The 21,061-nt window shown below is 36.8% G+C and overlaps 1 protein-coding gene across 9 annotated transcripts in view; it reads left to right on the top strand.

Moving 5' to 3' along the window:
- Positions 1-21,061, top strand: part of RUFY3 (RUN and FYVE domain containing 3) — an 80,886-nt gene that overhangs the window by 37,902 nt on the left and 21,923 nt on the right. For all 9 annotated transcript variants that reach the window (XR_006887883.1, XM_046655915.1, XM_046655914.1 and 6 more), the window contains 7 exons: positions 10,299-10,472; positions 11,286-11,403; positions 12,548-12,649; positions 16,479-16,602; positions 18,270-18,331; positions 19,524-19,589; positions 20,838-20,907. Coding sequence is in view for 8 of the 9 variants with exons in the window: in XM_046655915.1 (XP_046511871.1) it covers positions 10,299-10,472; positions 11,286-11,403; positions 12,548-12,649; positions 16,479-16,602; positions 18,270-18,331; positions 19,524-19,589; positions 20,838-20,907 (716 nt within the window). In the remaining variant the exon portion in view is untranslated. The remainder of the gene's footprint in view (positions 1-10,298; positions 10,473-11,285; positions 11,404-12,547; positions 12,650-16,478; positions 16,603-18,269; positions 18,332-19,523; positions 19,590-20,837; positions 20,908-21,061) is intronic.

The following is a 21,061-nucleotide window of genomic DNA, read 5'->3' as shown; positions in this document are numbered from 1 at the left end:
CTCCAACACCAATTCAATTCTAACACTATCTACCTGGGGTTAGTGCAGACTCCACAGGTTAAAGGCTTAAGATGCTCCCTCACTTCAGATGCCAATCACAAGTCTAGGTTGTCACCTGTGCTTCTGACCCACCAGCTATAAATCAGAGGTTTCCATTGACCCCCTCCTCAGGTTTGATAATTTGCCAGAACAGCTCACAGAATTCGAGAAGTGTTTACTTATGTTATAAAAGAATATAACTCAGGAACAGCCAGATGGAAGGGGTGCATAGGGCAAAGTATGTGGGAAGGAGCACAGAGTTTCCATTCCCTCTTCAGGTGCACCACCCTCCCAGCACCTTGATGTGTTCACCAACCCAGAAGCTCTCTGAACCTTTCTGGTTAGGATTTTTATGGAGGCTTCATTACGTAGGCCTGATTGATTAAATCATTGGTCATTAGTGATTGAACTCCATCTCCAGTCCCTCTCCCCTCCATGGAGTTGGAGGTCGGGGGAGGGGGAGGGAGAGGCTGAAAGTTCCAACCCTAGATCAGGTGTCTGGTTCCCCTGGCAACTAGCCCCCATCCTTTGGGCTTTCTAAAAGTCACCTCGTTATGGCTCATTGCCATAAACTCTGTGGTTGAAAGGGGCTTGTTTTGAATAACAAAAGATGTTCCTTTCACCTTTAATTTGAGCTGTTTCAGGAACTGGGAACAGAAACCAAATATCATAGCAAAAGATGCTCCTCTGTCCCTTATCACTTAGGAAATTACTAGGGTTTTAGGAGCTCTGTGTTAGGAACTGGGGCAGAGACCAGTGTATTTATTTCTTATTAGTTCACCGTATTTCACCAAGAATGAGTACAAATTTTTATATAAAAGAATGCTTTTGGAACATTAAATCACCAAATAAGCTCACTCATTTCAATGCTCACTCCAATCAAAAGGCTTTTTTTGGTTATGTTCAGAGGTAGAAGAAAATAGCACTAGATTCTTATTGGAGGCTAACAGTTAAAACTTGACCTGAATCAAGAGAAAGGAGAACCTCTTTTTATTTTTAATTATGGAATTTTTCAAATACATAAAGTAGAGAGAATAGCATAGTGAACTCTAATGTTTCCATCACCCAGCTTCAGTAATTATCAATATTTGCAGATCTTATTTCATCTATTACTCCCACATTTTTGATTCTGGAGTATTTTAAAGCAAACTTCAAACATTATGTGCCACCTGTAAATACTTCAGCATTACACCTAACAAAATTAACAATAATTTCTTAATAGTAACTAATATTCAACCCATTTTCAAAGTCTGATTGTCTCAAATATGTCTTTTTTCAATTGGTTTATTTGAATCAGGATCCATACAAGACATACATTATTATGTCTCAAGTCTCAGTTGTTTTTAGATAACAGCTTTATTGAGATATAATTCACATACCATTAGGGTCACACTTTAAACTGTACAGTTCATTGGTTGTTAGTATATTCACAAAGTTGTGCATCCATCACCACTATCTAATCTCACAATATTTTCATCACCCTATAAAGAAACCCTATAGCCATTAGCATTCACTCTATTCCTCCTTCCTTCCAGTTCCTGGCAACTACTAATCTGCTTTCTGTTTCTATAGATTTGCCTATCTGGACATTTCATATGTTGACCTAGGAAAAATCCATTACAATTTAAACAGCAGATATTTTTTGGGCAATTAGAATTGCAATTCAGGAGACACAGATTCAGGTAGAAACCAAAACTTGTGCTTTGATTACAGGAGAGGGGCTTAGGGTTTTTATGGGAAAAAGGGAGGAAGGTGAGGTGAGTTGTGTTAAAGAATACTTCATTGGTGCTAGCTGAGTGAGGTGAGGCTGGGTGTGTACTTCATAGATTGGCTTGAGACTTGGTCATGAGGCAAAAGACTAGACTTGTACTTCATTGATTGGTTATCACAGTCATCAGCAAAGTCCAGTTTATCAGCCCTTACAAACAGGATATTCTTGTCCTTACTGACTTCTTGGAATGTTGGTGGTTTGGTCCAGTTTGGAAGATAAAGAAAACAAGACGTGCAAGACAATCCCTCTGAAATGGCTGCTCTGGTTCTATTTTAATGTGGCTGGACGTTTATCACCTTTCACACACACAAACAAAATCTTTAAATATGGGGCCTTTGTATCTGGCTTCTTTCACTCAGCATAATGTTTTCAAGGATCATCTATATTATGGCATGTATCAGTACTTCATTCTTTTTACTGCTGAATAATATTCCATTTTACATACTACATTTTATTTATTCATTCATCAATTGATTGACATTTGGGTAGTTTCCACCTTTTGGCTATTATGAATAAAGTTGCTGTGAACATTCATGTATAAGTTTTATGTGGACTCGTGTTTCATTTCTCTGGGGTATATACCTAAAAGTGGAATAGCTCTGCATGTGGAATGTGCTGAGCATTCCATATGGTGACTATAATGAGGAACTGCCAGGCTGTTTTCCAAAGCAGTTGCACCATTTTACATTCCTACCAGCAATGTACAAGAGTTCCAATTACTCCACCTTCTCATCAACACTTGTTATTTTCCTTTTTAATTTTTTGTTATATCCATCCTTGTGAATGTAAAGTGGTATCTCATTGTGGTTTTGATTCGCATTTCCCTAATAAGCATCTTTTCATGTACTTAGTAGACATTTGTATATCTTCTCTGGAGATATGTCTATTCAAATCCTTTGCCCATTCTTTCTTAGTGGGTTATGTGTCTTTTGTTGTTGAATTTTAAAGTTCTTTATATATCCTGGATACTAGATCTGATTTACAAATTCTTTTGTCCCCTTACAAGAGTTGTTGTTTCACTTTCTTGATGACATTCTTTGAGGCACAGATGTTTTTAATTTTGACGAAGTCCATTTTATCTATTTTTTTCTATTGTTGCTTTGCTTTTGGTGTCATCTAAGAAACCATTTGGTCATATTGTATAATCCTTTTTATATGTTGCTAGATTTGGTTTGTAAGTATTTTGTTGAGGGCTTTGCATCTGTATTCATGAGAGATATTGATCTGTAGTTTTCTTACAATGTCTTTGTCTGATTTTGGTCTCAAGGTAATATTGGTCTCATAGAATGAGTTGGGAAGTGTTCGCTCCTCTCCTGTTTTTTGGAATTGTTTGTAAAGGATTGATATTAATTCTTCTTTAAATGATAGATTTCAATAGAGAAGCCTTTTAGTGAATAGTGAATCTGGTCCTGGCCTCTGCTTTGTGGGATTTTTTTTTTATTACAAATTCAGTATCTTTACTTGTTATAGATCTATTCAAATTTTCTGTTTCTCCTTGAGTCAGTTTTGGTTGGTAGTTTGTATCTTTCTTAGAAATTGTTCATTTCTTCTAGGTTGTCTATGTGTTGGCATACAGTTGCCCATTGTATTCCCTTATAATCCTTTTTGCTTCTGTAAGGTCAATAGTAGTGTCTCCTGTTCCTTCTTGATCTTAGTAATTTGAGCCTTCTCTCTTTTCCTGTTGGTCAGTCCAGCTAAATGTTTGCTGATGTTGTTGAACCAAGTTTGGGTTTCATTGATTTTTCTCAATAGTTTCATTCACTCTAATCTTTATTATTCTTTCTTCCTGGGGCTTTCTACTGATACATGTATTTATTGGTGGCCCTTGAGGAAGCTGTCTATGAAATCATGGAATTATGATATGCTTGAGCTAGAAGGGTCATCTAGCTCAGTGCTTCTCAAACTTTAATGCACATACACATTGCCTTGGGGTCTGGTTAAAGTGCAGAACCTGACTCGGTGTGCCATTGGAGCCTAAGGTTTCCCCTTTCTAAAAGCTTCCAGGTGATGCCAATGTTGATGTTCCAGGACCACACGGAGAGTGGCATGGATCTAGTTCTTTTGGTGTCAGAGTCATTTGTCGGGTTTTCCAAACCATGTTGTTTCTCCCCATTCCGGGAATTAATGTGCCCCTCCCTTGAGAATTAGTGCTGCAGTGAGTCATTATGATTGATAAGTGTGAGTGTCATTTCCATCAGATAAAAGGATTACTGAACAAGTTTAACCCTTTCATTTTACAGATGGGGAAATTGAGGCCCCACACAAGTGAGATTCCGTGCCTGGCATTATATAATAAGTTAATTAGCACAAAAAGTTGATTAATATCAAACAGATTAAGAGTAGTGGGTGGATATAATCTTTCTGATGCTGAGGCTTACTTTTAGCAAAGTGCATCTTTGATTATGCTATTACCAAGAAAAGGTGGCAATAAGAATATATAAATTTGTGGTTAAATTTTCTTGAGTAACTCCTTTAAGAGATTGCAACCCAGAGGAAAAGTTACTTAAGGGAATTTTGTTTTCGCTCTTGAGTAGAAGTTTATATGATATCTAAAATGGCATTAGGAGAATAGATAGATAAGGATATAGATATATAGATAATCTAGGATTTCTAAGGCTCTATTGGTTATTTTTAAATGGGGATTGAGTAAAAGTTCATGATTCTCTTGGACAAGTGAGTACCATCAGAATAGTTAAATGATGTTTTATTACAGATCTTTTTAGTACTTTCAGTAATTTCTTTCACTGTCAAGGACTACTCATTCTATGCCCAATCTTGTACTCTGTGAACTATTATAGCAAAAGTTCAAAATAGATTTATTTAGGAATTATTGGTCTTCAGTCATTCTGAACATAGAGTAGGCTTTCCTTTCTATTCTTACCTTCCTATTACTCCGTCGTTTTTAATCTCACGTCGGTGCTCTTAGGTATCATTGGAAAATCTCCGTATGACAACTGTTTTGTTTCTCATATAAGATAAAAGTTTTGATCCGTCAAACAACCCGGAAATTCTGAAAAGTAACTACTATTGTGCTACATATGAATTATTACTGCTTTACCAAGAATTGGGTACAATATAGCATACTTAACATTAACATAATGTTAAATTTAACTTACTTTCCCTAAAATTATTCATAAAACATTTCAGGATTTCTCTTTGTGAGCATTAGTCATTGCACTCTGAAGAGAGAAAATGGGTCTTGGTCGGAGGACTGGTTTACAGAACAGTGTGATTCACCGTCACTCTTAGTTATAGGACTTTGGGTTCACTTTTGTTGTCACTCTTAACCAAGTGAGCCACTGACTCTGTAAAGTTTATTAAAATTTCCTTATATGGAAATTAGCAGTCTTGAAGAGATATAATGAAAATCCCCGTGATCTTGAAAGAAATTGGATTTGAAAACCAATCGATACAGTTTATTATTGTAACTATAGTCATTTCTGCATGGTTTTTTAGTCCGCTGCTCCTGCTGTGTTCTCTCCACCAAGATGATTTGCGTCTCCATCCATCTATGCACCAAAACTAAAAACGCGGAGGTTACTTTCCATTCTTTCTCCTACTCTCACATCCGAGTGATCATCAAGTCCTGATTCTTGACATTCTACCCCTAGAACGTCTCTCAAACTAACTCCCTCTTCTCCACACAGCAAGCACCCACTGCTCTAGTTCCATCCCTTCATATTTCTTATTGTTTCTCTCCTCAACCCTCACTCACTCCTCGGCCTTGAGTTCTGGCACCTTTCCCATCCATCTTCCAAAAAGCTGCTAGAATGGCTTCTCTAAAATTCAAATCTGTGCCATCACACCTCACATATGAAGATCTTTACTGAGTTTAAGGTAAAATCCGTACTCCTTAAACAAGGTCCTTAGCAATCTCTCCCTTACCTATTTCCCTTATCTCATCTCACAACACTAGCTCATATGCACCATAAACTTCTGGCGTTTTTTCAGTTTTGTTTTTGTTGGTGTGCCATGTTCTTTCATACTTCTGTGCATTTACCCAGGCTCTTCCTTCCATCCTGCTCCCTTCACAGCCCTTCTCCTACTCCTTCCTTGCCTGACTAATTTCTTTTCGTCCTTTAAGATTGAACTCAAAAGTCATCCTCTGTTATTGAAATATGTGGCACCTAGTGATTTTTACATATTAATTTTGTACTCTGCTGCTTCTATGAATTATTATATTTTTGTACAAATTTTAGTTTATTTTGCTTGATTTTTTCTGGGTATAAATTCAGATCATGTGAGAGCAGTAATATTTGATCCACTCTTTTGCAGTTTACATGTCTCCAATTTCTTTATCATCTCTAATTGCATTGGTTTGTCACCCTCAGTACAATATTAAGTTATAGCCATGTTAATAGATATTTCTTAATTTCCTTAAAATGCTATAGTGAATAAACATTTTATAAGTTAAAAAAAACCTCCTCATCCTCTGAAAACTTATATGCCCATACCTGCCCCTTAAATTGGAAGGAAAAAAATAAAGGGTCAGGTAGCTTTCTTCTGTGCACAGTCCCGTAGCATCCTGTGTATACTTTGCCAGCATTCTTATTGCAGTCTGTTTGCAGTGCTTCTCAAACTTTTGCACAGAAGTACATCCAATGGCAGAGAATATTGTAATGGGCTTACAGCCTGCCTGAAATCCAACATTAATATCATGTCTAGTATCTTGGCCTTCAAAAATATATAAAATTTACGATTGAGCCCACAGAATAGGTATATTTGGTTTAATATAAAAACATTTTAATTTATTTGTCATGGAGTGAAACTGATCTTTGTCAAAGATGATAATGTTTACCCTGAAATTCCAGGTGTTCCCTGTAAGCTACCAGTTTTGTTCTCCAGACGTCTCTATTACCCAAGTTGGATAAATAGTAAGCACCTCAATGTCAAGGACTAGGTCTTTTATCTCTTGATTCTCAGCATTAAGTACAGTATGTTACACCCAGTATCTGTTGAATATTTATTGAAAAAAATGAATGAATGAACAAAAGTCCAGTTTTGGAATAGTAATGTTAAATGTTAGTGTTGTGAAAAATTTAAATTTTAAGTTTTTTTCTCATAGAAAAAGTATGACTGACAGCATTGTGAAAGTCATGCATTTTTAAAAATCATTTTCTGGCCTTAGACAATGTAGCAAAACTTTTTTTAAACTTTTTATAGTTAAAAGTGTAAAATATACAGAAAAGATCACATATCATAAGTATTCAGCTCAATGAATTTTCACACACTCAACAATTTCACATAACTAACACCCATATCAAAAAACAGAACTTTACTTGCCCCTCAAGAGTCCTTCCGTGCACCTGTCTGGTTATTGCCCCCTTTTTAGCAGCATAAATTCGTTCCAAAAAATCATTTTATATTTGAGTACAATTCAAGACAAGTAGCAAATTAAATAGAGAATTTCTTATTGTATGACAAATCAGGTTAGTGATTTTAGTATTCATTATTAGTAGCCAACATTACAAAATGAAAAAGAAGTAATTTTAAATACTAATTATTTTCAGTAGTTTAATTTAGTACTAACCAGGAAACATAATTAAAATTATTTGTAATGAATATACTCTGGTTATTCAACATAAATGTTGATAATAAGCATTAAATAATTTAACTGTTGTATTAAACAATTGATAATGAGCAGTAAATTCTTTTGAGCTCTTATGTCTTATTGTCAAATTACCCTGATTTTTGTTTCACTTTCTTTTATTTGATTAGAGTAGTAGTTCTCAATGGGGAGGAAGCCTGATACTGTCTCCCAAGGGACCTTTGGCAATAACTGGAGACATTTTTGGCTGTCGTAACTGGAGAGTGCTACTGACATCTAGTGGGTAAAGGCATGGGTTGCTGCTAAACTTAATTCACGGAACAGCCCCCAACAAAAAAGAATTATCTGGCCCAAAATGTCAGTAGTGCCAAGCTTGAATGTAATATTTTCTAACGAATTGGCGGGTTGTTTGTATTTGATGCAGGTTATTTCAAATAGGTTATAGCAGCATGCTAATGGAGTCCAAGGTATTAGGAATTTAATTTCACTAGGCACTAGTTCATCTTCCTATAGTCTGTGCACTCCAGACCCCAACCAAGTGTCTTGAACATTTCTACGACTGATTACAAGAAGAAAGAGATGAGGCATCATAGAAGAGCTAGTATAAATCCATCACCACTTCCAGAAAACATCTCAGAGCATGGTGTTTTGTACATACTCCAAATCCAGCTCTCTCCACGTGACTAATTCCAATAGGTTGGAATCAGATTGTTTACTTTGACTAGCAGCATTGTTTAATTTTGTTATTAGCTCCCTGAGTTAATGGTCTAAAGGCTTGAGGTAGAGGGAATGGTTCCTCATGGGCAGCCAGTTGTCCAATCCAACCACATTTTCTTACCATTTATTGAGAGATGTTAAATGGAGAATCCAGTAGCTGCCCACAAACCTTCATGCCTCCCCACACAACCCTGCCCTCGTACTTTCTCCCAGTAGTTATTGGGAGGTTAGAAACGCTAGAGTGCACATAAATGCTGGTAATAAAGTTGTTCCTCGAGGTTGTTTTTCAGGGGGTAGTATTTTGTGTATTTCAGCGTCCCCTGTGAGCTTATTCTAGTTTTGACACGACCTACCCTGAACAAAGAGAGCCTAACACATTTGCTGGTGTGCTCTGAGAAAGAATTAATAGCAACATACACCAATTCTGACTTTCATAACGGAGTATTCTCTAAAAATATTACCTCAGAAAACACTACAACAAACCAAGATTTGTATCGTTGTAACTATAAATCTACAAGCCCTTAACAGAGAAGATTAGCTTAGAACTTGGCCATTCGATTCTCTTCATTTAACTGTCAAAGCAGATAGAAATGAAAACATTGTGTGAAGAAAATTACTTGGGACAATTTGAATAAAATAATCTCTTGTGTTGTGGCTTGTTGGATTATGGAAGCATAGTTTTATTAGTACTTTTAGTCTTCCTAAGGAAAAATAAAATATTTCATAGACCTCTCAGCCTTTTTCAGTTTTTATAGAAATTTGACGTATGTGATGTTTGGGAGCATGCACATGTCACAGTGGAAAAAGCATTAACTTTTGTGTCAGATCCAGGTCCTTGGACTGCTTAACTGTTATGGGCCTGCTTTGCCACCCTAAAAGAAGGGACAGTTCTTAAATGATAAAGTCACAAGAATTAAATAAGGTAGTCATGTGAAATGATCAGAAGCAGGGAACAATAAACATTATATGAAGTCATTGGTTCATTTGTAAGTGGATTATAGTGGTCAAATGCACGCGGTTTGGAGTCAGAGAATCAGGATCTAGACTCCGGCTCTGTCATCTATTACTGGCGCTGCCCGGAGGCCGGCTGCTTTACTCTCTTAAGCTTCATTTTCCTTCCTTGTAAATTGGTGCGATTTGTAACTGTCTCATAGGATGTTGTAAGGAGGGATTGAGATCATAATTGTAAAGAAGCAACCCTCAGTACCTCAGCACAAGGTACACACCAATAAATGAAAGTAGTGAGTGCCTAGATTGTTCTGAATTCTGTCAGGTGAAACATGGTACTTAATCCCTTTCCTCAATAGTTTATCTTTCTGGTTGATGAGAGCCACATACTCTGTGCTGTCAAAAAATTTGGGATTCATTAAGTTCTGTTATGGCATTATAGTAATAATGTTACTTTTTTAGTTTGTTTAATAATGCTTAGTTTAAATAATAATGCTAATTGGTATAAATACTAATAGCAAATCATATATTTGGAATAGTTTGTTTTTAAGTACTTTATCCTTTGTTTCTACATTGCTTTATTTATTTATTTATTTATTTTGGTGAGAATGATTGGCCCTGAGCTAACGTCTGTTGCCAATCTTCCTCATTTTGCATGAGGAAGATTGTTGCTGAGCTAACATCTGTGCCAGTTTTCCTCCATTTTGTATGTGGGATGCCACCACAGCATGGCTTAATGAGCAGTGTGTAGGTCTGCACCTGGGATCTAAACCCATGAACCCTGGGCCGCCAAAGGGGAACATGCAAGCTTAACCACTATGCTGCCAGGCCAGCCCCTCCATTGCTTTAATTTTTTTAGAGCACTTTGCAGACTGTGTAGGAGCAGAGCAGGGGGGAAGCAGTGTGGAGGATGTATACTAGTGAGCTATGATAGGTGCCCAAGTTAGCATGGCGACAGAGGCGGTGGTGAGGATATTAAAAGACTCAAAATTCAAGGTATTCAAGTCTCAAACTTTGATAATTTCTGCTGTTTCATCAAGGATATACCTAAGGGAAACAGGCATCTTTTTTAACAGCAAGTACATGGTGGAGAAGAATAAAACAACTAATAGCACATTTTGGTGTCACTGCCTTGATTTTGCCAAGACACCAACTGTCTTACCCGCCATTGCTGTTGCACCATCAGTGCAAATGTCAAGACAGTGAAATTATACTAAATTTTAAAATGAACTATTTCCAATAACCAGGCTTCATCCTCTCCCCCTTTGGCTGCAGATCCTAATTACCTCATGGCTAACGAACGCATGAACCTGATGAACATGGCTAAGCTGAGTATCAAGGGCTTGATTGAATCAGCTCTGAATCTGGGGAGGACTCTGGACTCGGACTACGCACCTCTTCAGCAGTTCTTCGTGGTGATGGAGCACTGCCTGAAACATGGCTTGAAAGGTAGGCCATGGCCTCAAAATGCAAATGTGCATGTGGCTCTTTCTAGCAATACATGCCGAAGAAGAAGAGCATTCTTTGTGGAGCCAAAGAATAAGAGGCCTGAATTAATAACATTAATCTATTAGAACGCAGCCTGTGTGGGCGCAGGGCTCTGGTTGACGTAAAGGACTTAGAGGACTTAAAAAACGTCGATCATTGAATGTTAGAGCTGGAAGGGCCATGGCAAGAACCTCGTCCAATATGGCAGCTCTGTTTGACAGGTGGAAACAGCCCTAGAGTGGGACATGACTTGCCCAAGCCCACATGGTGAGTGAGGGCAGAGCAAGTGCTAAGACTCAGATCTCCTGACTCTTGCTTCCGTGCTCTTCATACTTAACCATGAGCCTTGAGGGCAGGACCTGGTCTTGTTCACTTTTGCATCTTTTCCTTCTCCCTCCCCAATATTTGATAGCCTGTTTCTGGATTATATATTCTCTTCCACTGGACTGTTTTCTTCACTAATACCAGGCAGCTTTAGGTACTATATTGTTAAAACATTTTCTTGTATTATAGGGCTAGTCCATAAATTCTTCCTGAAAGAGGAAGGACTGAGTCTTGGGAAGTAGGGGATTTTTGATTTTCACAAAATGTTGCCTATTCTGAAAGCATGAATAATTTTAGAACTGTCTGATAATGTAGGATTACTTCCCTGGAAAGAGTATTGAATAGATGGGAGGGGTTTTGTGTGTGTGTGTGTGTGTGTGTGTGTGTGTGTGGAGGGCGTGTTTATGTTGTAAAGAGCATTAAAATATCGATTTCTTTTTATTGCCTTAGCTAAGAAAACTTTTCTTGGACAAAATAAATCCTTCTGGGGCCCTCTAGAATTGGTAGAAAAGCTTGTTCCAGAAGCTGCAGAGATAACAGCAAGTGTTAAAGATCTTCCAGGACTAAAGTAAGTTCAAGGTTGAATTCTCTTTGTGGGGGAAAATATTCTTATTAACTGTCTCCTTGAAGAATGAGTCTAAACACAATGATGACCATAATAATTTATTTCATAACAATCCAAAATGCATAATGTTGTTATGAATAGGCACTGTTATGACAGAACTGGTAATTTAGAATATTAAGAGAAGTGTGCCTGTGAAGGATAATTATTATTAATCTAAAAGAGGCTGTCTTCATGTTAAAATGCCAAACGTTTCCTTATTTTTTAAAGCACTTGTGGGAATCAGCTAGTGAGTCTCAAGAGTTTAGATCAAGGGATATGGCATGCTGGACTTGACTTTAAAAAACTGGAATGTCAGGGCTGGTCCAGAGGCATAGTGGTTAAGTTTGCATACTGTTTTGGCAGCCTGGGGTTTGCAGGTTTGGATACCGAGTGCAGACCCACACACTGCTCATCAAACCATGCTGTGATGGCATACCACGTACAAAATACAGGAAGATTGGCACAGATGTTAGCTCAAGGACAGTCTTCCTCAAGCAAAAAAAAAGGCGAGGGGAGCTGAGAAGATTGGCAAAACATGTTAGCTCAGGGCCAATTTTACTCACCAAAAAAAAAATATATGTATATATATATATATATATATATGTTCAGTGGAGTTTGAGAACCAAAATTGAAACAGTTGTCAAGTGAACTTCAGGAACTGACACCTAGAACCTGCCTTAGAACTTCAAAAAGAGTAGTAATCACCTCCCCAAATTAGATTGGTTTAATTTTAATCAGATTGAGATCTAAGTGGCCTGGGTCTGCATTATTTTTATTTGGGTACTTATGTGATCCACACTAAATTTATGAGTGTTTATGGTTACTAATCTGATGGAACATTTTCACTTGCGCCTCCCAGAGGTCTTGTCTTCAAATTGTCTTCTCATTCAGTAATTAATTCTTCACAAGAGCATTTGTCCCACACACACCCTCCAGATCCCACTAACCCACACAGACTTCCTCGCATAGGAATGTGATGGCAGAGGTTGTGAGGAGCACCTCAGCATGCCTGTTACACTGGGGGACCACTAGCAAGAATAAGTGAATCTGTCCCACTGTGGCCACTATCTCTGTTACCTTTAGTAGTTTGGTTTCTGTCTTTTTGTAGGACACCAGTAGGCAGAGGAAGAGCCTGGCTTCGTTTGGCATTAATGCAAAAGAAACTTTCAGAATACATGAAAGCTTTGATCAATAAGAAGGAACTTCTCAGGTATGAACATCTTCTTGTTGAGCCTTGTTCTTTTCTTGCTATGTTCTACATCATATGAAGTCGAATCTCATAAATGTACCGTTTTTGTAGATCAGTAACAGTTGATTCATGACAGTTTCCCATAGTTCAACTAATACCTTCTCCCACACCTCACACATGCTCAAGAATGGATGTTTTTATATTACATGTGTTCATTCTGTCACTGTAACATATATAGTCTTTTGCAGGGCAGGCCAAAGCTTAACACCTCCCCAAAACAGGAAAGGCTTTTAACACTTTAGCATGAACCCAGGCTCAGTGAGACAGGAAGTTGACTTGTAACATTAAATTCAAATACAGCACACACAGGAAATTTCCAGATGGATCATAGATATAAATGGGAAAGACAAAACAATAAAACTTCTAGAAGAAAACATAAGGTAGACAAAAATTTCTGAAACAGCATTCATAAAGTTCCACCCTTAAAGAAAAAAATGGATAAATTAGTCTACCTTAAAATGAAGAACTTTGTTCATCAAAAGACACTCTTAAGGGGCCAGCCCTGTGGCTTAGTGGTTAAGTGTGGCACACTCCTCTTCGGCAGCCCAGGTTTGGTTCCCAAGCACGGACCTACACCACTTGGCGATGGTCATGCTCTGGTAGCGATACACATACAAAATAGAGGAAGGTTGGCACAGATGTTAACTCAGGGTGAATCCTCCTCAGCAGAAAAAAAAAAAGGTACTCATACAATTAAGAGTAAAAGGCAACCGATAGAGTCAAGAGTAGAGTCAACCGATAGGAGAGATTTGTAATACATAAGACATATATTCAACAAATGATGCATATTCAGTGTATATAGAGAACTCCTTCAATCCAATGAGAAGAAGGCAGACAAGCAAATTTAAAAATAGGTAAAGGACTGGAAGAGGCATTTCACAAAAGAGAAAATTGAAATGACTAATAAATATAAAAAGATACCTAACTTCACTAGCCATCCTGTAAATGTAAATTAAACAACAATATGATACTATTGTACACCCACCAAAATGGCTGAAATGAAAAAGACAGATAATACCTAGTGTTGGCAAGGATGTGAAACAACTTTAATGTTCTGCTGATGGGAAAGTTAACTGGTACAGAAACGTAGGAAATGATGTTTATCATTATCTGTAAAAGCTGATCATAAGCATACCTTATGACACAATGATTCTACTTCTAGTTTTATATCCAATAAAAATGCATAGTTAAGTTCCACAAAAGATGTGAACGAGAATGTTCGTGCTATTATAGTGTTTGTAATACCCTCAAATGTTTGTAATAGACCCCAAGTGTCTATTCACAGTAGAATGGCTGAGTAAATTGTGGTATATTCCTACAATGAAATCCCATATAGCAACTAGACACGGCAACATGGATGAAGCTCCCAAGTGTAATTTTGGGCAAAAGAAACAAGACACAAAAAATACATTGTGTACTGTTCCTTGTATATAAAGTTCAGAAATATACAAAACTAATGTTTCATGATAGAAGTCAGGAAAAAGGCTCCTGTTAGCGGGGCAGGGTAGTAAACAGGGAGTAGAAGGGAGCACAAGGTGGCTTCCCAGGTTCTGGTAATACACTGTTTCTTAATTGGGGTGCTGGTTACATGCGTGTGTTCTCTTCATGAAAATGCATCTACCTGTCTTGTGTGATTTGTGTACTTTTGTATATATACTTAGAGATCATTAATATTTACCAAAAGAAACTTGAATGTAGCAGATTGCCTCTGAGAAATACTATGAGAAGAAGTAACAGAATTTAAAGACCTGGCTGGATTTTGCAAGAACCTAGTTTATACAAGAAATAGCACTGCAGATCCTAATATGAAGCATTGTTTTAATGTTGCTTCAGCTATGTATGCCATTGATTGCTGTTTTCTTGCCTAAGAAAATTATACAAATCAGGAGAAAGGGAAATAGGAACCGTTCCGGGGAGCTTATTTATTTCAAAAAGGGAGGACTCAGCTTTCCAACGGTCAAGACTTGAAGTGGTATGGGGTCCACTGTTCAAGCTGTAGGCGGCTGCAGGGGAGTGTCTTTGATCAAAGTTGCCTGATTCGAATTGGGGTCTGAAGAATTAGCTCATTGTCCAGCAGAGCACCAGGGTAAATGGGTTCAGTCTCATGAACGAGACAGAATACTTCCTTATACAGAGCTTCACGCGCTTTCACTCAGCAGTTTCACGCCTGTCTGTCTAACGGAAATGCATTTGTTTATGTACCAGAAACCATGTGCAGTAGTGTTCAGAGAAGCACTGCAGCCTGCACAGCTGCAGCCATAAATAGGATGGATACATTGTGGTATACTCCTACCTTAGAATACTGTCCAGCAGTGAAAGCGAATGAACTACCATTGCATACGAAAATACACACGAATCTGACAAATGAAATACTGCACGAAGGAAGCCAGACACAAAAAAAGTGTGAACTGTGTGGCTTTTGAGAGAATAAACTGTTAAAGACCCTTATGCCTTCCAGTTCTACTCAGTTTCATTCACAGGCTATCAAAGAACAAAAATAGCGTGTGGGCGGCTATTGAGAGAGATGGTGCATTTGCGGGTTATCCGTGGGCTGTTTTGAACTGACTTAGCATTTTTTAATATTTTTTATAATCAAAAAGAAAGAAAAAACTCTTATCAGTGAATCGTATTGATTGTTTCCAATGATTGAGGTTGACCATGAACAGTCCCAAGTGACTTTGTTGAAAACATGTTTCAGTCATGTCAGATTGATTGAAAAATATTTCAAGTCAGTGAGTTTTTGTGTATTGATAATTTGGATGCATCATGAAGCAGTATTTAATCATGTGTGGGTCTTCTAGAAATTTTATCCATTCAGAATTATTCAAGTACTGTATTTCTCTTTTGCTTTTTTATTTCTAAGTCATTTTCAGCCTGTTAGGCCTGGCCTGTGGAATTTGTCATGGTAAAAAGCCAAAAACAGCCTAACTGTTCATCAGAGAGGGGTTGGCTAAAGAAAAGGAAGTTTTGACCAAAATAGTTTCCTACTATATCCATACAAGGATGTCTTAAAAACAGTATAAATGAAGCTGCAGAAAATTACCTGTTGAAATAGAAAACCGCAAAAAAGAAATTCAAGATAATGTTAATAGTATAACACCTTTTTAGTATTCCTCAAAAATATATGTGTCTCCATAAATGATCTAAAAAGTTATATATCAAGGTCTTAGGTCAGTGGTGGGTAGAATTAATAGGGTTTCTTGTGTGGCTTTTTTTTTAATTCTGTAATGAAAACTGACTTTATTAAACAATAAAACATAATGATCCCTTAAACATTTTAAATCATCCTTAACCTATTATCCATGTTACTTGTTAGGCAACTTTTGCTAACTAGTCAAAAATATATGTAATTCAACAGATCACATTTTTTAAATGTTACATTAAAGGAGTATGGTACTTAAATAGAATTAAAAATAAAAGCAAATCAGAAAAAAGATTTTTAAAAACAAAACAAACAATTTTTTTAAGATGCATAAAAGATTGAAAAATTATCCCATGGTGCATCACAAATACAAATATGTAGGAAAAGCATGAATATTGACTTCGATGAAGATACCATTCTGACCACTTTTCTTTCAGCTGGACTGTCTATTATCTAGAGTCTATTCCTGCACCTCTTATCTAAAATAAAGTAGGTATCCAAGCCATCCCCTTTTTTTACTTTTTTGCCATTATCATAGACGACCATATTCAACCATAAGGCAAGCATTTTTTCTCCTTGTCTCATGATTACGTCATTGGATTGTTGAGGTTTTATCACAATAGAGCATTCTATGGATTTCTCTTACAGCGAATTCTATGAACCCAATGCCCTCATGATGGAAGAAGAAGGAGCCATAATTGCTGGTCTCTTGGTGGGTCTGAATGTCATTGATGCCAATTTCTGTATGAAAGGAGAAGATTTGGACTCTCAGGTATGAGAAGGATACTTAGTTACCAAGTGTGTCCCTCTGAGTTGTTATCTCAGGATTTGGATTGACCAGATTATACCAACCAAATTAGGGGAAATTCTGTGTCATAAATAGGATTTTCTTTAATTTTGATGTGAATATAAAAAATTTGTTTTTCCTTCCAACTTGGCTCATTTATGCATTATGAATGTTTTTCAAATTCTTGTCTTTCCTGTGATCCCTGTTAAAAGTATTTTGCACAGGGGCCATCCCAGTGGCGCAGTAGTTAAGTTCGCACGTCCTGCTTCGGCAGCCCAAAGTTCACATGTTTGGATCCTGGGTGCGGACCTAACACCACGTGTCAAGCCATGCTGTGGTGGCATCCCATGTAAAATAGAGGAAGATTGGCACAGATGTTAGCTCAACGACAATCTTCCTCACACACACAAAAATATGTATATATTTTGCCCAGGCTAAGATTTATACACATGCTAAATACTAAAAGCCAGTGTGACATGCTGGTTAAGAGTGATGGCTCTGAAGCCGCACTGTTTAGGTTCATATTCTGGTTTCTTCATTTTCTAACTGAATATATTTTGTAATTATTTAGTTTCTTGATGATTCAAATTCCTTATCTGTAATACAGGGATAAAAAAAGAGTGTCTGTATCTATTTCATAGGTTTATTCTGAAGAATACAGGATTTACTACATGTAATGCACTTCGAACAGGGCCTGGCACATATAAATTGCCCAATAAATAAAGCTGCTCCTTTCACCATGACTGTTTCTCACCCCTTCTGTATGAGATACTACGACAAATTCCTATTATGTTTTACTCTGAGAAAATGGAAAAGGAACTATGATATTTTGATATGAATTATAAAAAAGAAATAAGCTGAATAATAAAATAGCAGTCTTGAAAACTTCAGACATAGGCATCCAGGAAAGTTTGGAAGAACAGATACCAAAGTGTCACACTGCTCATCTTTGGGTGGTTGGGATTATGGGTGTTTTATGTTACTTCCTTTTGTTTATCTGTATTTTCTGAAACTTCTGTAAGGGAATGGGCATTATTTTTCTAATTACAATTTTTTTAAAGTTTTTCCTAAAAGCAAATAGGAATAGCGGAACACTTGAAATAAGCCAAAAAGAAAAACTTTATACCTTAAATTTATAATAAGTATTCTCTTGACTTTTTTAGTCTTTTTGTGTGTGTGTGTGAGGAAGATTGGCCCTGAGCTAGCATCTGTTGCCAATCTTCCTCTTTTTGCTTGAGGAAGATTGTCACTGAGCTCACATCAGTGCCATTCTTCCTCTGTTTTGTGCGTGAGACACCACCATATCATGGCTTGATGAGTGGTATGTAGGTCCACACCTGGGATCCAAACCCACAAACCCCAGGCCACCAAAGTGGAGCATACAAACTTAACCACTATGCTACCAGGCTGGCCCCATGGTTTTCTTAGTCTTGCTCTGGTCTACTAGTCTTCTTGGCAGTCTTGATTCTTTATTTACTTACAACCCTTGTCAATTCTTGGTTATACTACAAGTAAAACAGTAAGTTTTCATCAAAAATTTCTCATAATTGTCATGACTACATTATCATTTTGAGTGCCTAAAAAGAGACATTGTGTTATGTCTTGAAAAAAGTGTCTAATTTTATATTAAATTCTGAAAATTCTCTCTGTAGGTTGGAGTTATAGATTTTTCAATGTATCTCAAGGATGGGAACAGCAGTAAAGGTAGTGAAGGGTATGTATAAAGAAAATTAGGTTTCTTTTTCTTTAATGTTCTTCAGTAGTATTTGAAGTTTACACAATACTGCCTTAACAAACTTGCTGAAAGAACTCCTGGTGATACAGCTTTAATAGAGTCTTGCCAAAAATATCTGACTATTGTGCCTGCTCAACCCTAAAAGGGGTTTTAGTTAACTGTGATTTTCCTGCTTTGTGGTTCAGGGGCAAACAAAATAAAAAAATTTTAAAAAGGAATCCAATGCTCCATGTCTTAAGGTAGTGTTTGAAAACCTGGTCTTCCTGACCAGAAGGATTGCATTCTCACTTGGCTTAAAATTGGAACTATTGAGTCTGCATCATGGGGTCCCGTAAAATGTGAACCTGAGGCAGACCTGCGGGAGAGTTCATGAGAACTCTGCACTACTTTTACAACTCTTGTAAATCTAAAAGTATTCCAAAATAAGAACATTTTAAAATATTCATTTGGTACTTAGAAATTAGAGATCAGAAGCACACATTGTGCCTTTGGTAAATTTAGCAGTTGAAAGCACAATTAGTCTGAAGTTGAGCAAAGATTCTATCGCTTGTTCTTTAAGTAGTTGTCGAGGCCTGTGGCCTTGATTGTCTTTCATTTGAGAAGTCTGACTTTTGCCTGTTATGAATAAGTTGGTTCCAGAAGTGAATCTCCTCTTCCCACACTTTATTTTCTCATGTGATAATAAGCACTTGATCTGTATGAAAGCCTTTTATACCATTCACTTTGAGATACAAATAGCATTTAAGGGCAAATATATAGCCTTAGAGAATGACTGTTATTACACGGCAGTAAGCTTAATTCAATTCCTATGACAAATGGAAAATTATTATAAATAATACTGGTGAAGCTAAAAGACCTATCCTTGCAAGAAGAAAATTTTATTCTTTAAATGCCTCCGATAGATTGTAGTATTATACCTATAAACCAGAGTTTTTTAAGTGTGTAAGCTGTAACAAAGGCTTTATTAAAATTTTTGGGGGTTTTTTTTTTTCATTTTTAAACCTCCAAGACTTTCTTGTTGATATGTCAAGGGAATTATAAATCAGGTCTGTCTTCGTGTTTAGTGTATCTGTGCCACAATTTCCTTTTTATGTTTTATGAAAAGATTAGGGGAGGAATCTTGGTGTTTTTAATGTTATTTTATTTCTATTTTCTCTTTTTTTCCCCCCAGAGATGGCCAGATTACTGCAATTCTGGACCAGAAGAACTATGTAGAAGAACTCAACAGACATCTGAAGTAAAGAATGAATAAATACTATTCCTTTCCTGGGGGTTTTGTTGTGGGGGAAGGGAAGGGTAAACTGATGAGCAGTGGGGATGAATTCAGATCATATTCAACAAATATACATAGAATGCAGGAGCTAGGCCCTGGATAAATGACATTTAACTGTTTTGGTGACCTTTAATGAAAGGCAGTATACAATTAGTATTTAATTATAACTGCAGTGATTAAATAAGTTAAGAATTCTTAAATATGTGACATATAACAGTTGAAATTGGCAGCCCTCTTGGTTCAGTAGATCCAGCCACGTATTTCAAGACTAATCTTAAGTAAGCTACTTATTGCCTTAGCGTCTTTAGATTAGTTATGTCTTTTTGGTCACTTGCATTTCTCATTTATACATTGAATTGATAGCATTAATTTACCCTCTCTTCATCATCACTACCGTTAATTTACCAAGTACTCACTGAGTATTTTTCAGAACTGTCCAGGACAGGAAACAATCTCCTCTTTCCCGAGGAGAGCTATCCAAATTCTATTGGTATTCTCAAGTACGTTGATGTTCTTGTTATGCTAAAGACTGTTGAATAATTCAGAAGAATTAATATATCCATTAATTATTATCTTGTTTATAGTTCTCTTTTAAAGATTATCATTTTAATTTAAGACCTATAATATGATTATATCAGTATCAATATCAATTTTGAGTAGTCTTGGTTCCAGCTAGAAAATTCAAGAACAATTTAAGTACATTTTCTTTGGAGACCAAGAACTAATAATGACTACCATGGAGATGTTAGTCAAGCAAAGGTATGGTTACAGTTGATGATGAAATATAAACATGACTATTATTCACTCTCTTCATGCCTCAGTTTCTTTATCTGTCATTGGGGATACCTGATGCATAGAGTTATTGAAAGCAGTAAATGAAATAATACAAGTAAAATAATTTAGAAGAGTGCTTGCTGTACGGCAAGCATTAACTCATGTAGCTTATTATATAAAAGTAAACCTTCAAGTTGACTGTGTAGCGCATCAGCCCTTTTATTTCATTCAACAAATGCTTATGAAATACGAACTTCAGTGCCAAGGATGTAACCAGGAAGACACGCAGCCCCTTGTAAGCTTCTTAGAGCCTGCAAGTCTATCTTGAATTGTGGACATTAGACCAGGAGTGATACATGTGATGAGTGTTTAAATGGAGAGCACAGGATATTGTTCGTTTTCCAAAAGAAACCGTTTATGTCTTTCTTCTCTTGATAGTGCTACTGTAAACAACCTTCAGGCAAAAGTGGATGCGTTAGAAAAATCCAACACGAAGCTGACAGAGGAGGTAAATGTTTTAGAAATTATTTGATTGACGAAGAATTTAATAATGTGCATTAGTGGGACCAATAATTTCTGTGGAGCTTTGGAAATAACAGACTTGACTTTTCCAATAATATCTACTATGGGATGTAATTCCTTGTTCTGACTGAGAATGGCCA

Source organism: Equus quagga, chromosome 3 (assembly GCF_021613505.1).
Source record: "Equus quagga isolate Etosha38 chromosome 3, UCLA_HA_Equagga_1.0, whole genome shotgun sequence".
Classification (NCBI taxonomy): Eukaryota; Metazoa; Chordata; class Mammalia; order Perissodactyla; family Equidae; genus Equus; species Equus quagga.
The sequence above is the reverse complement of the archived record's forward strand: the minus strand, read 5'-3'. Positions and strand labels throughout refer to the sequence as shown.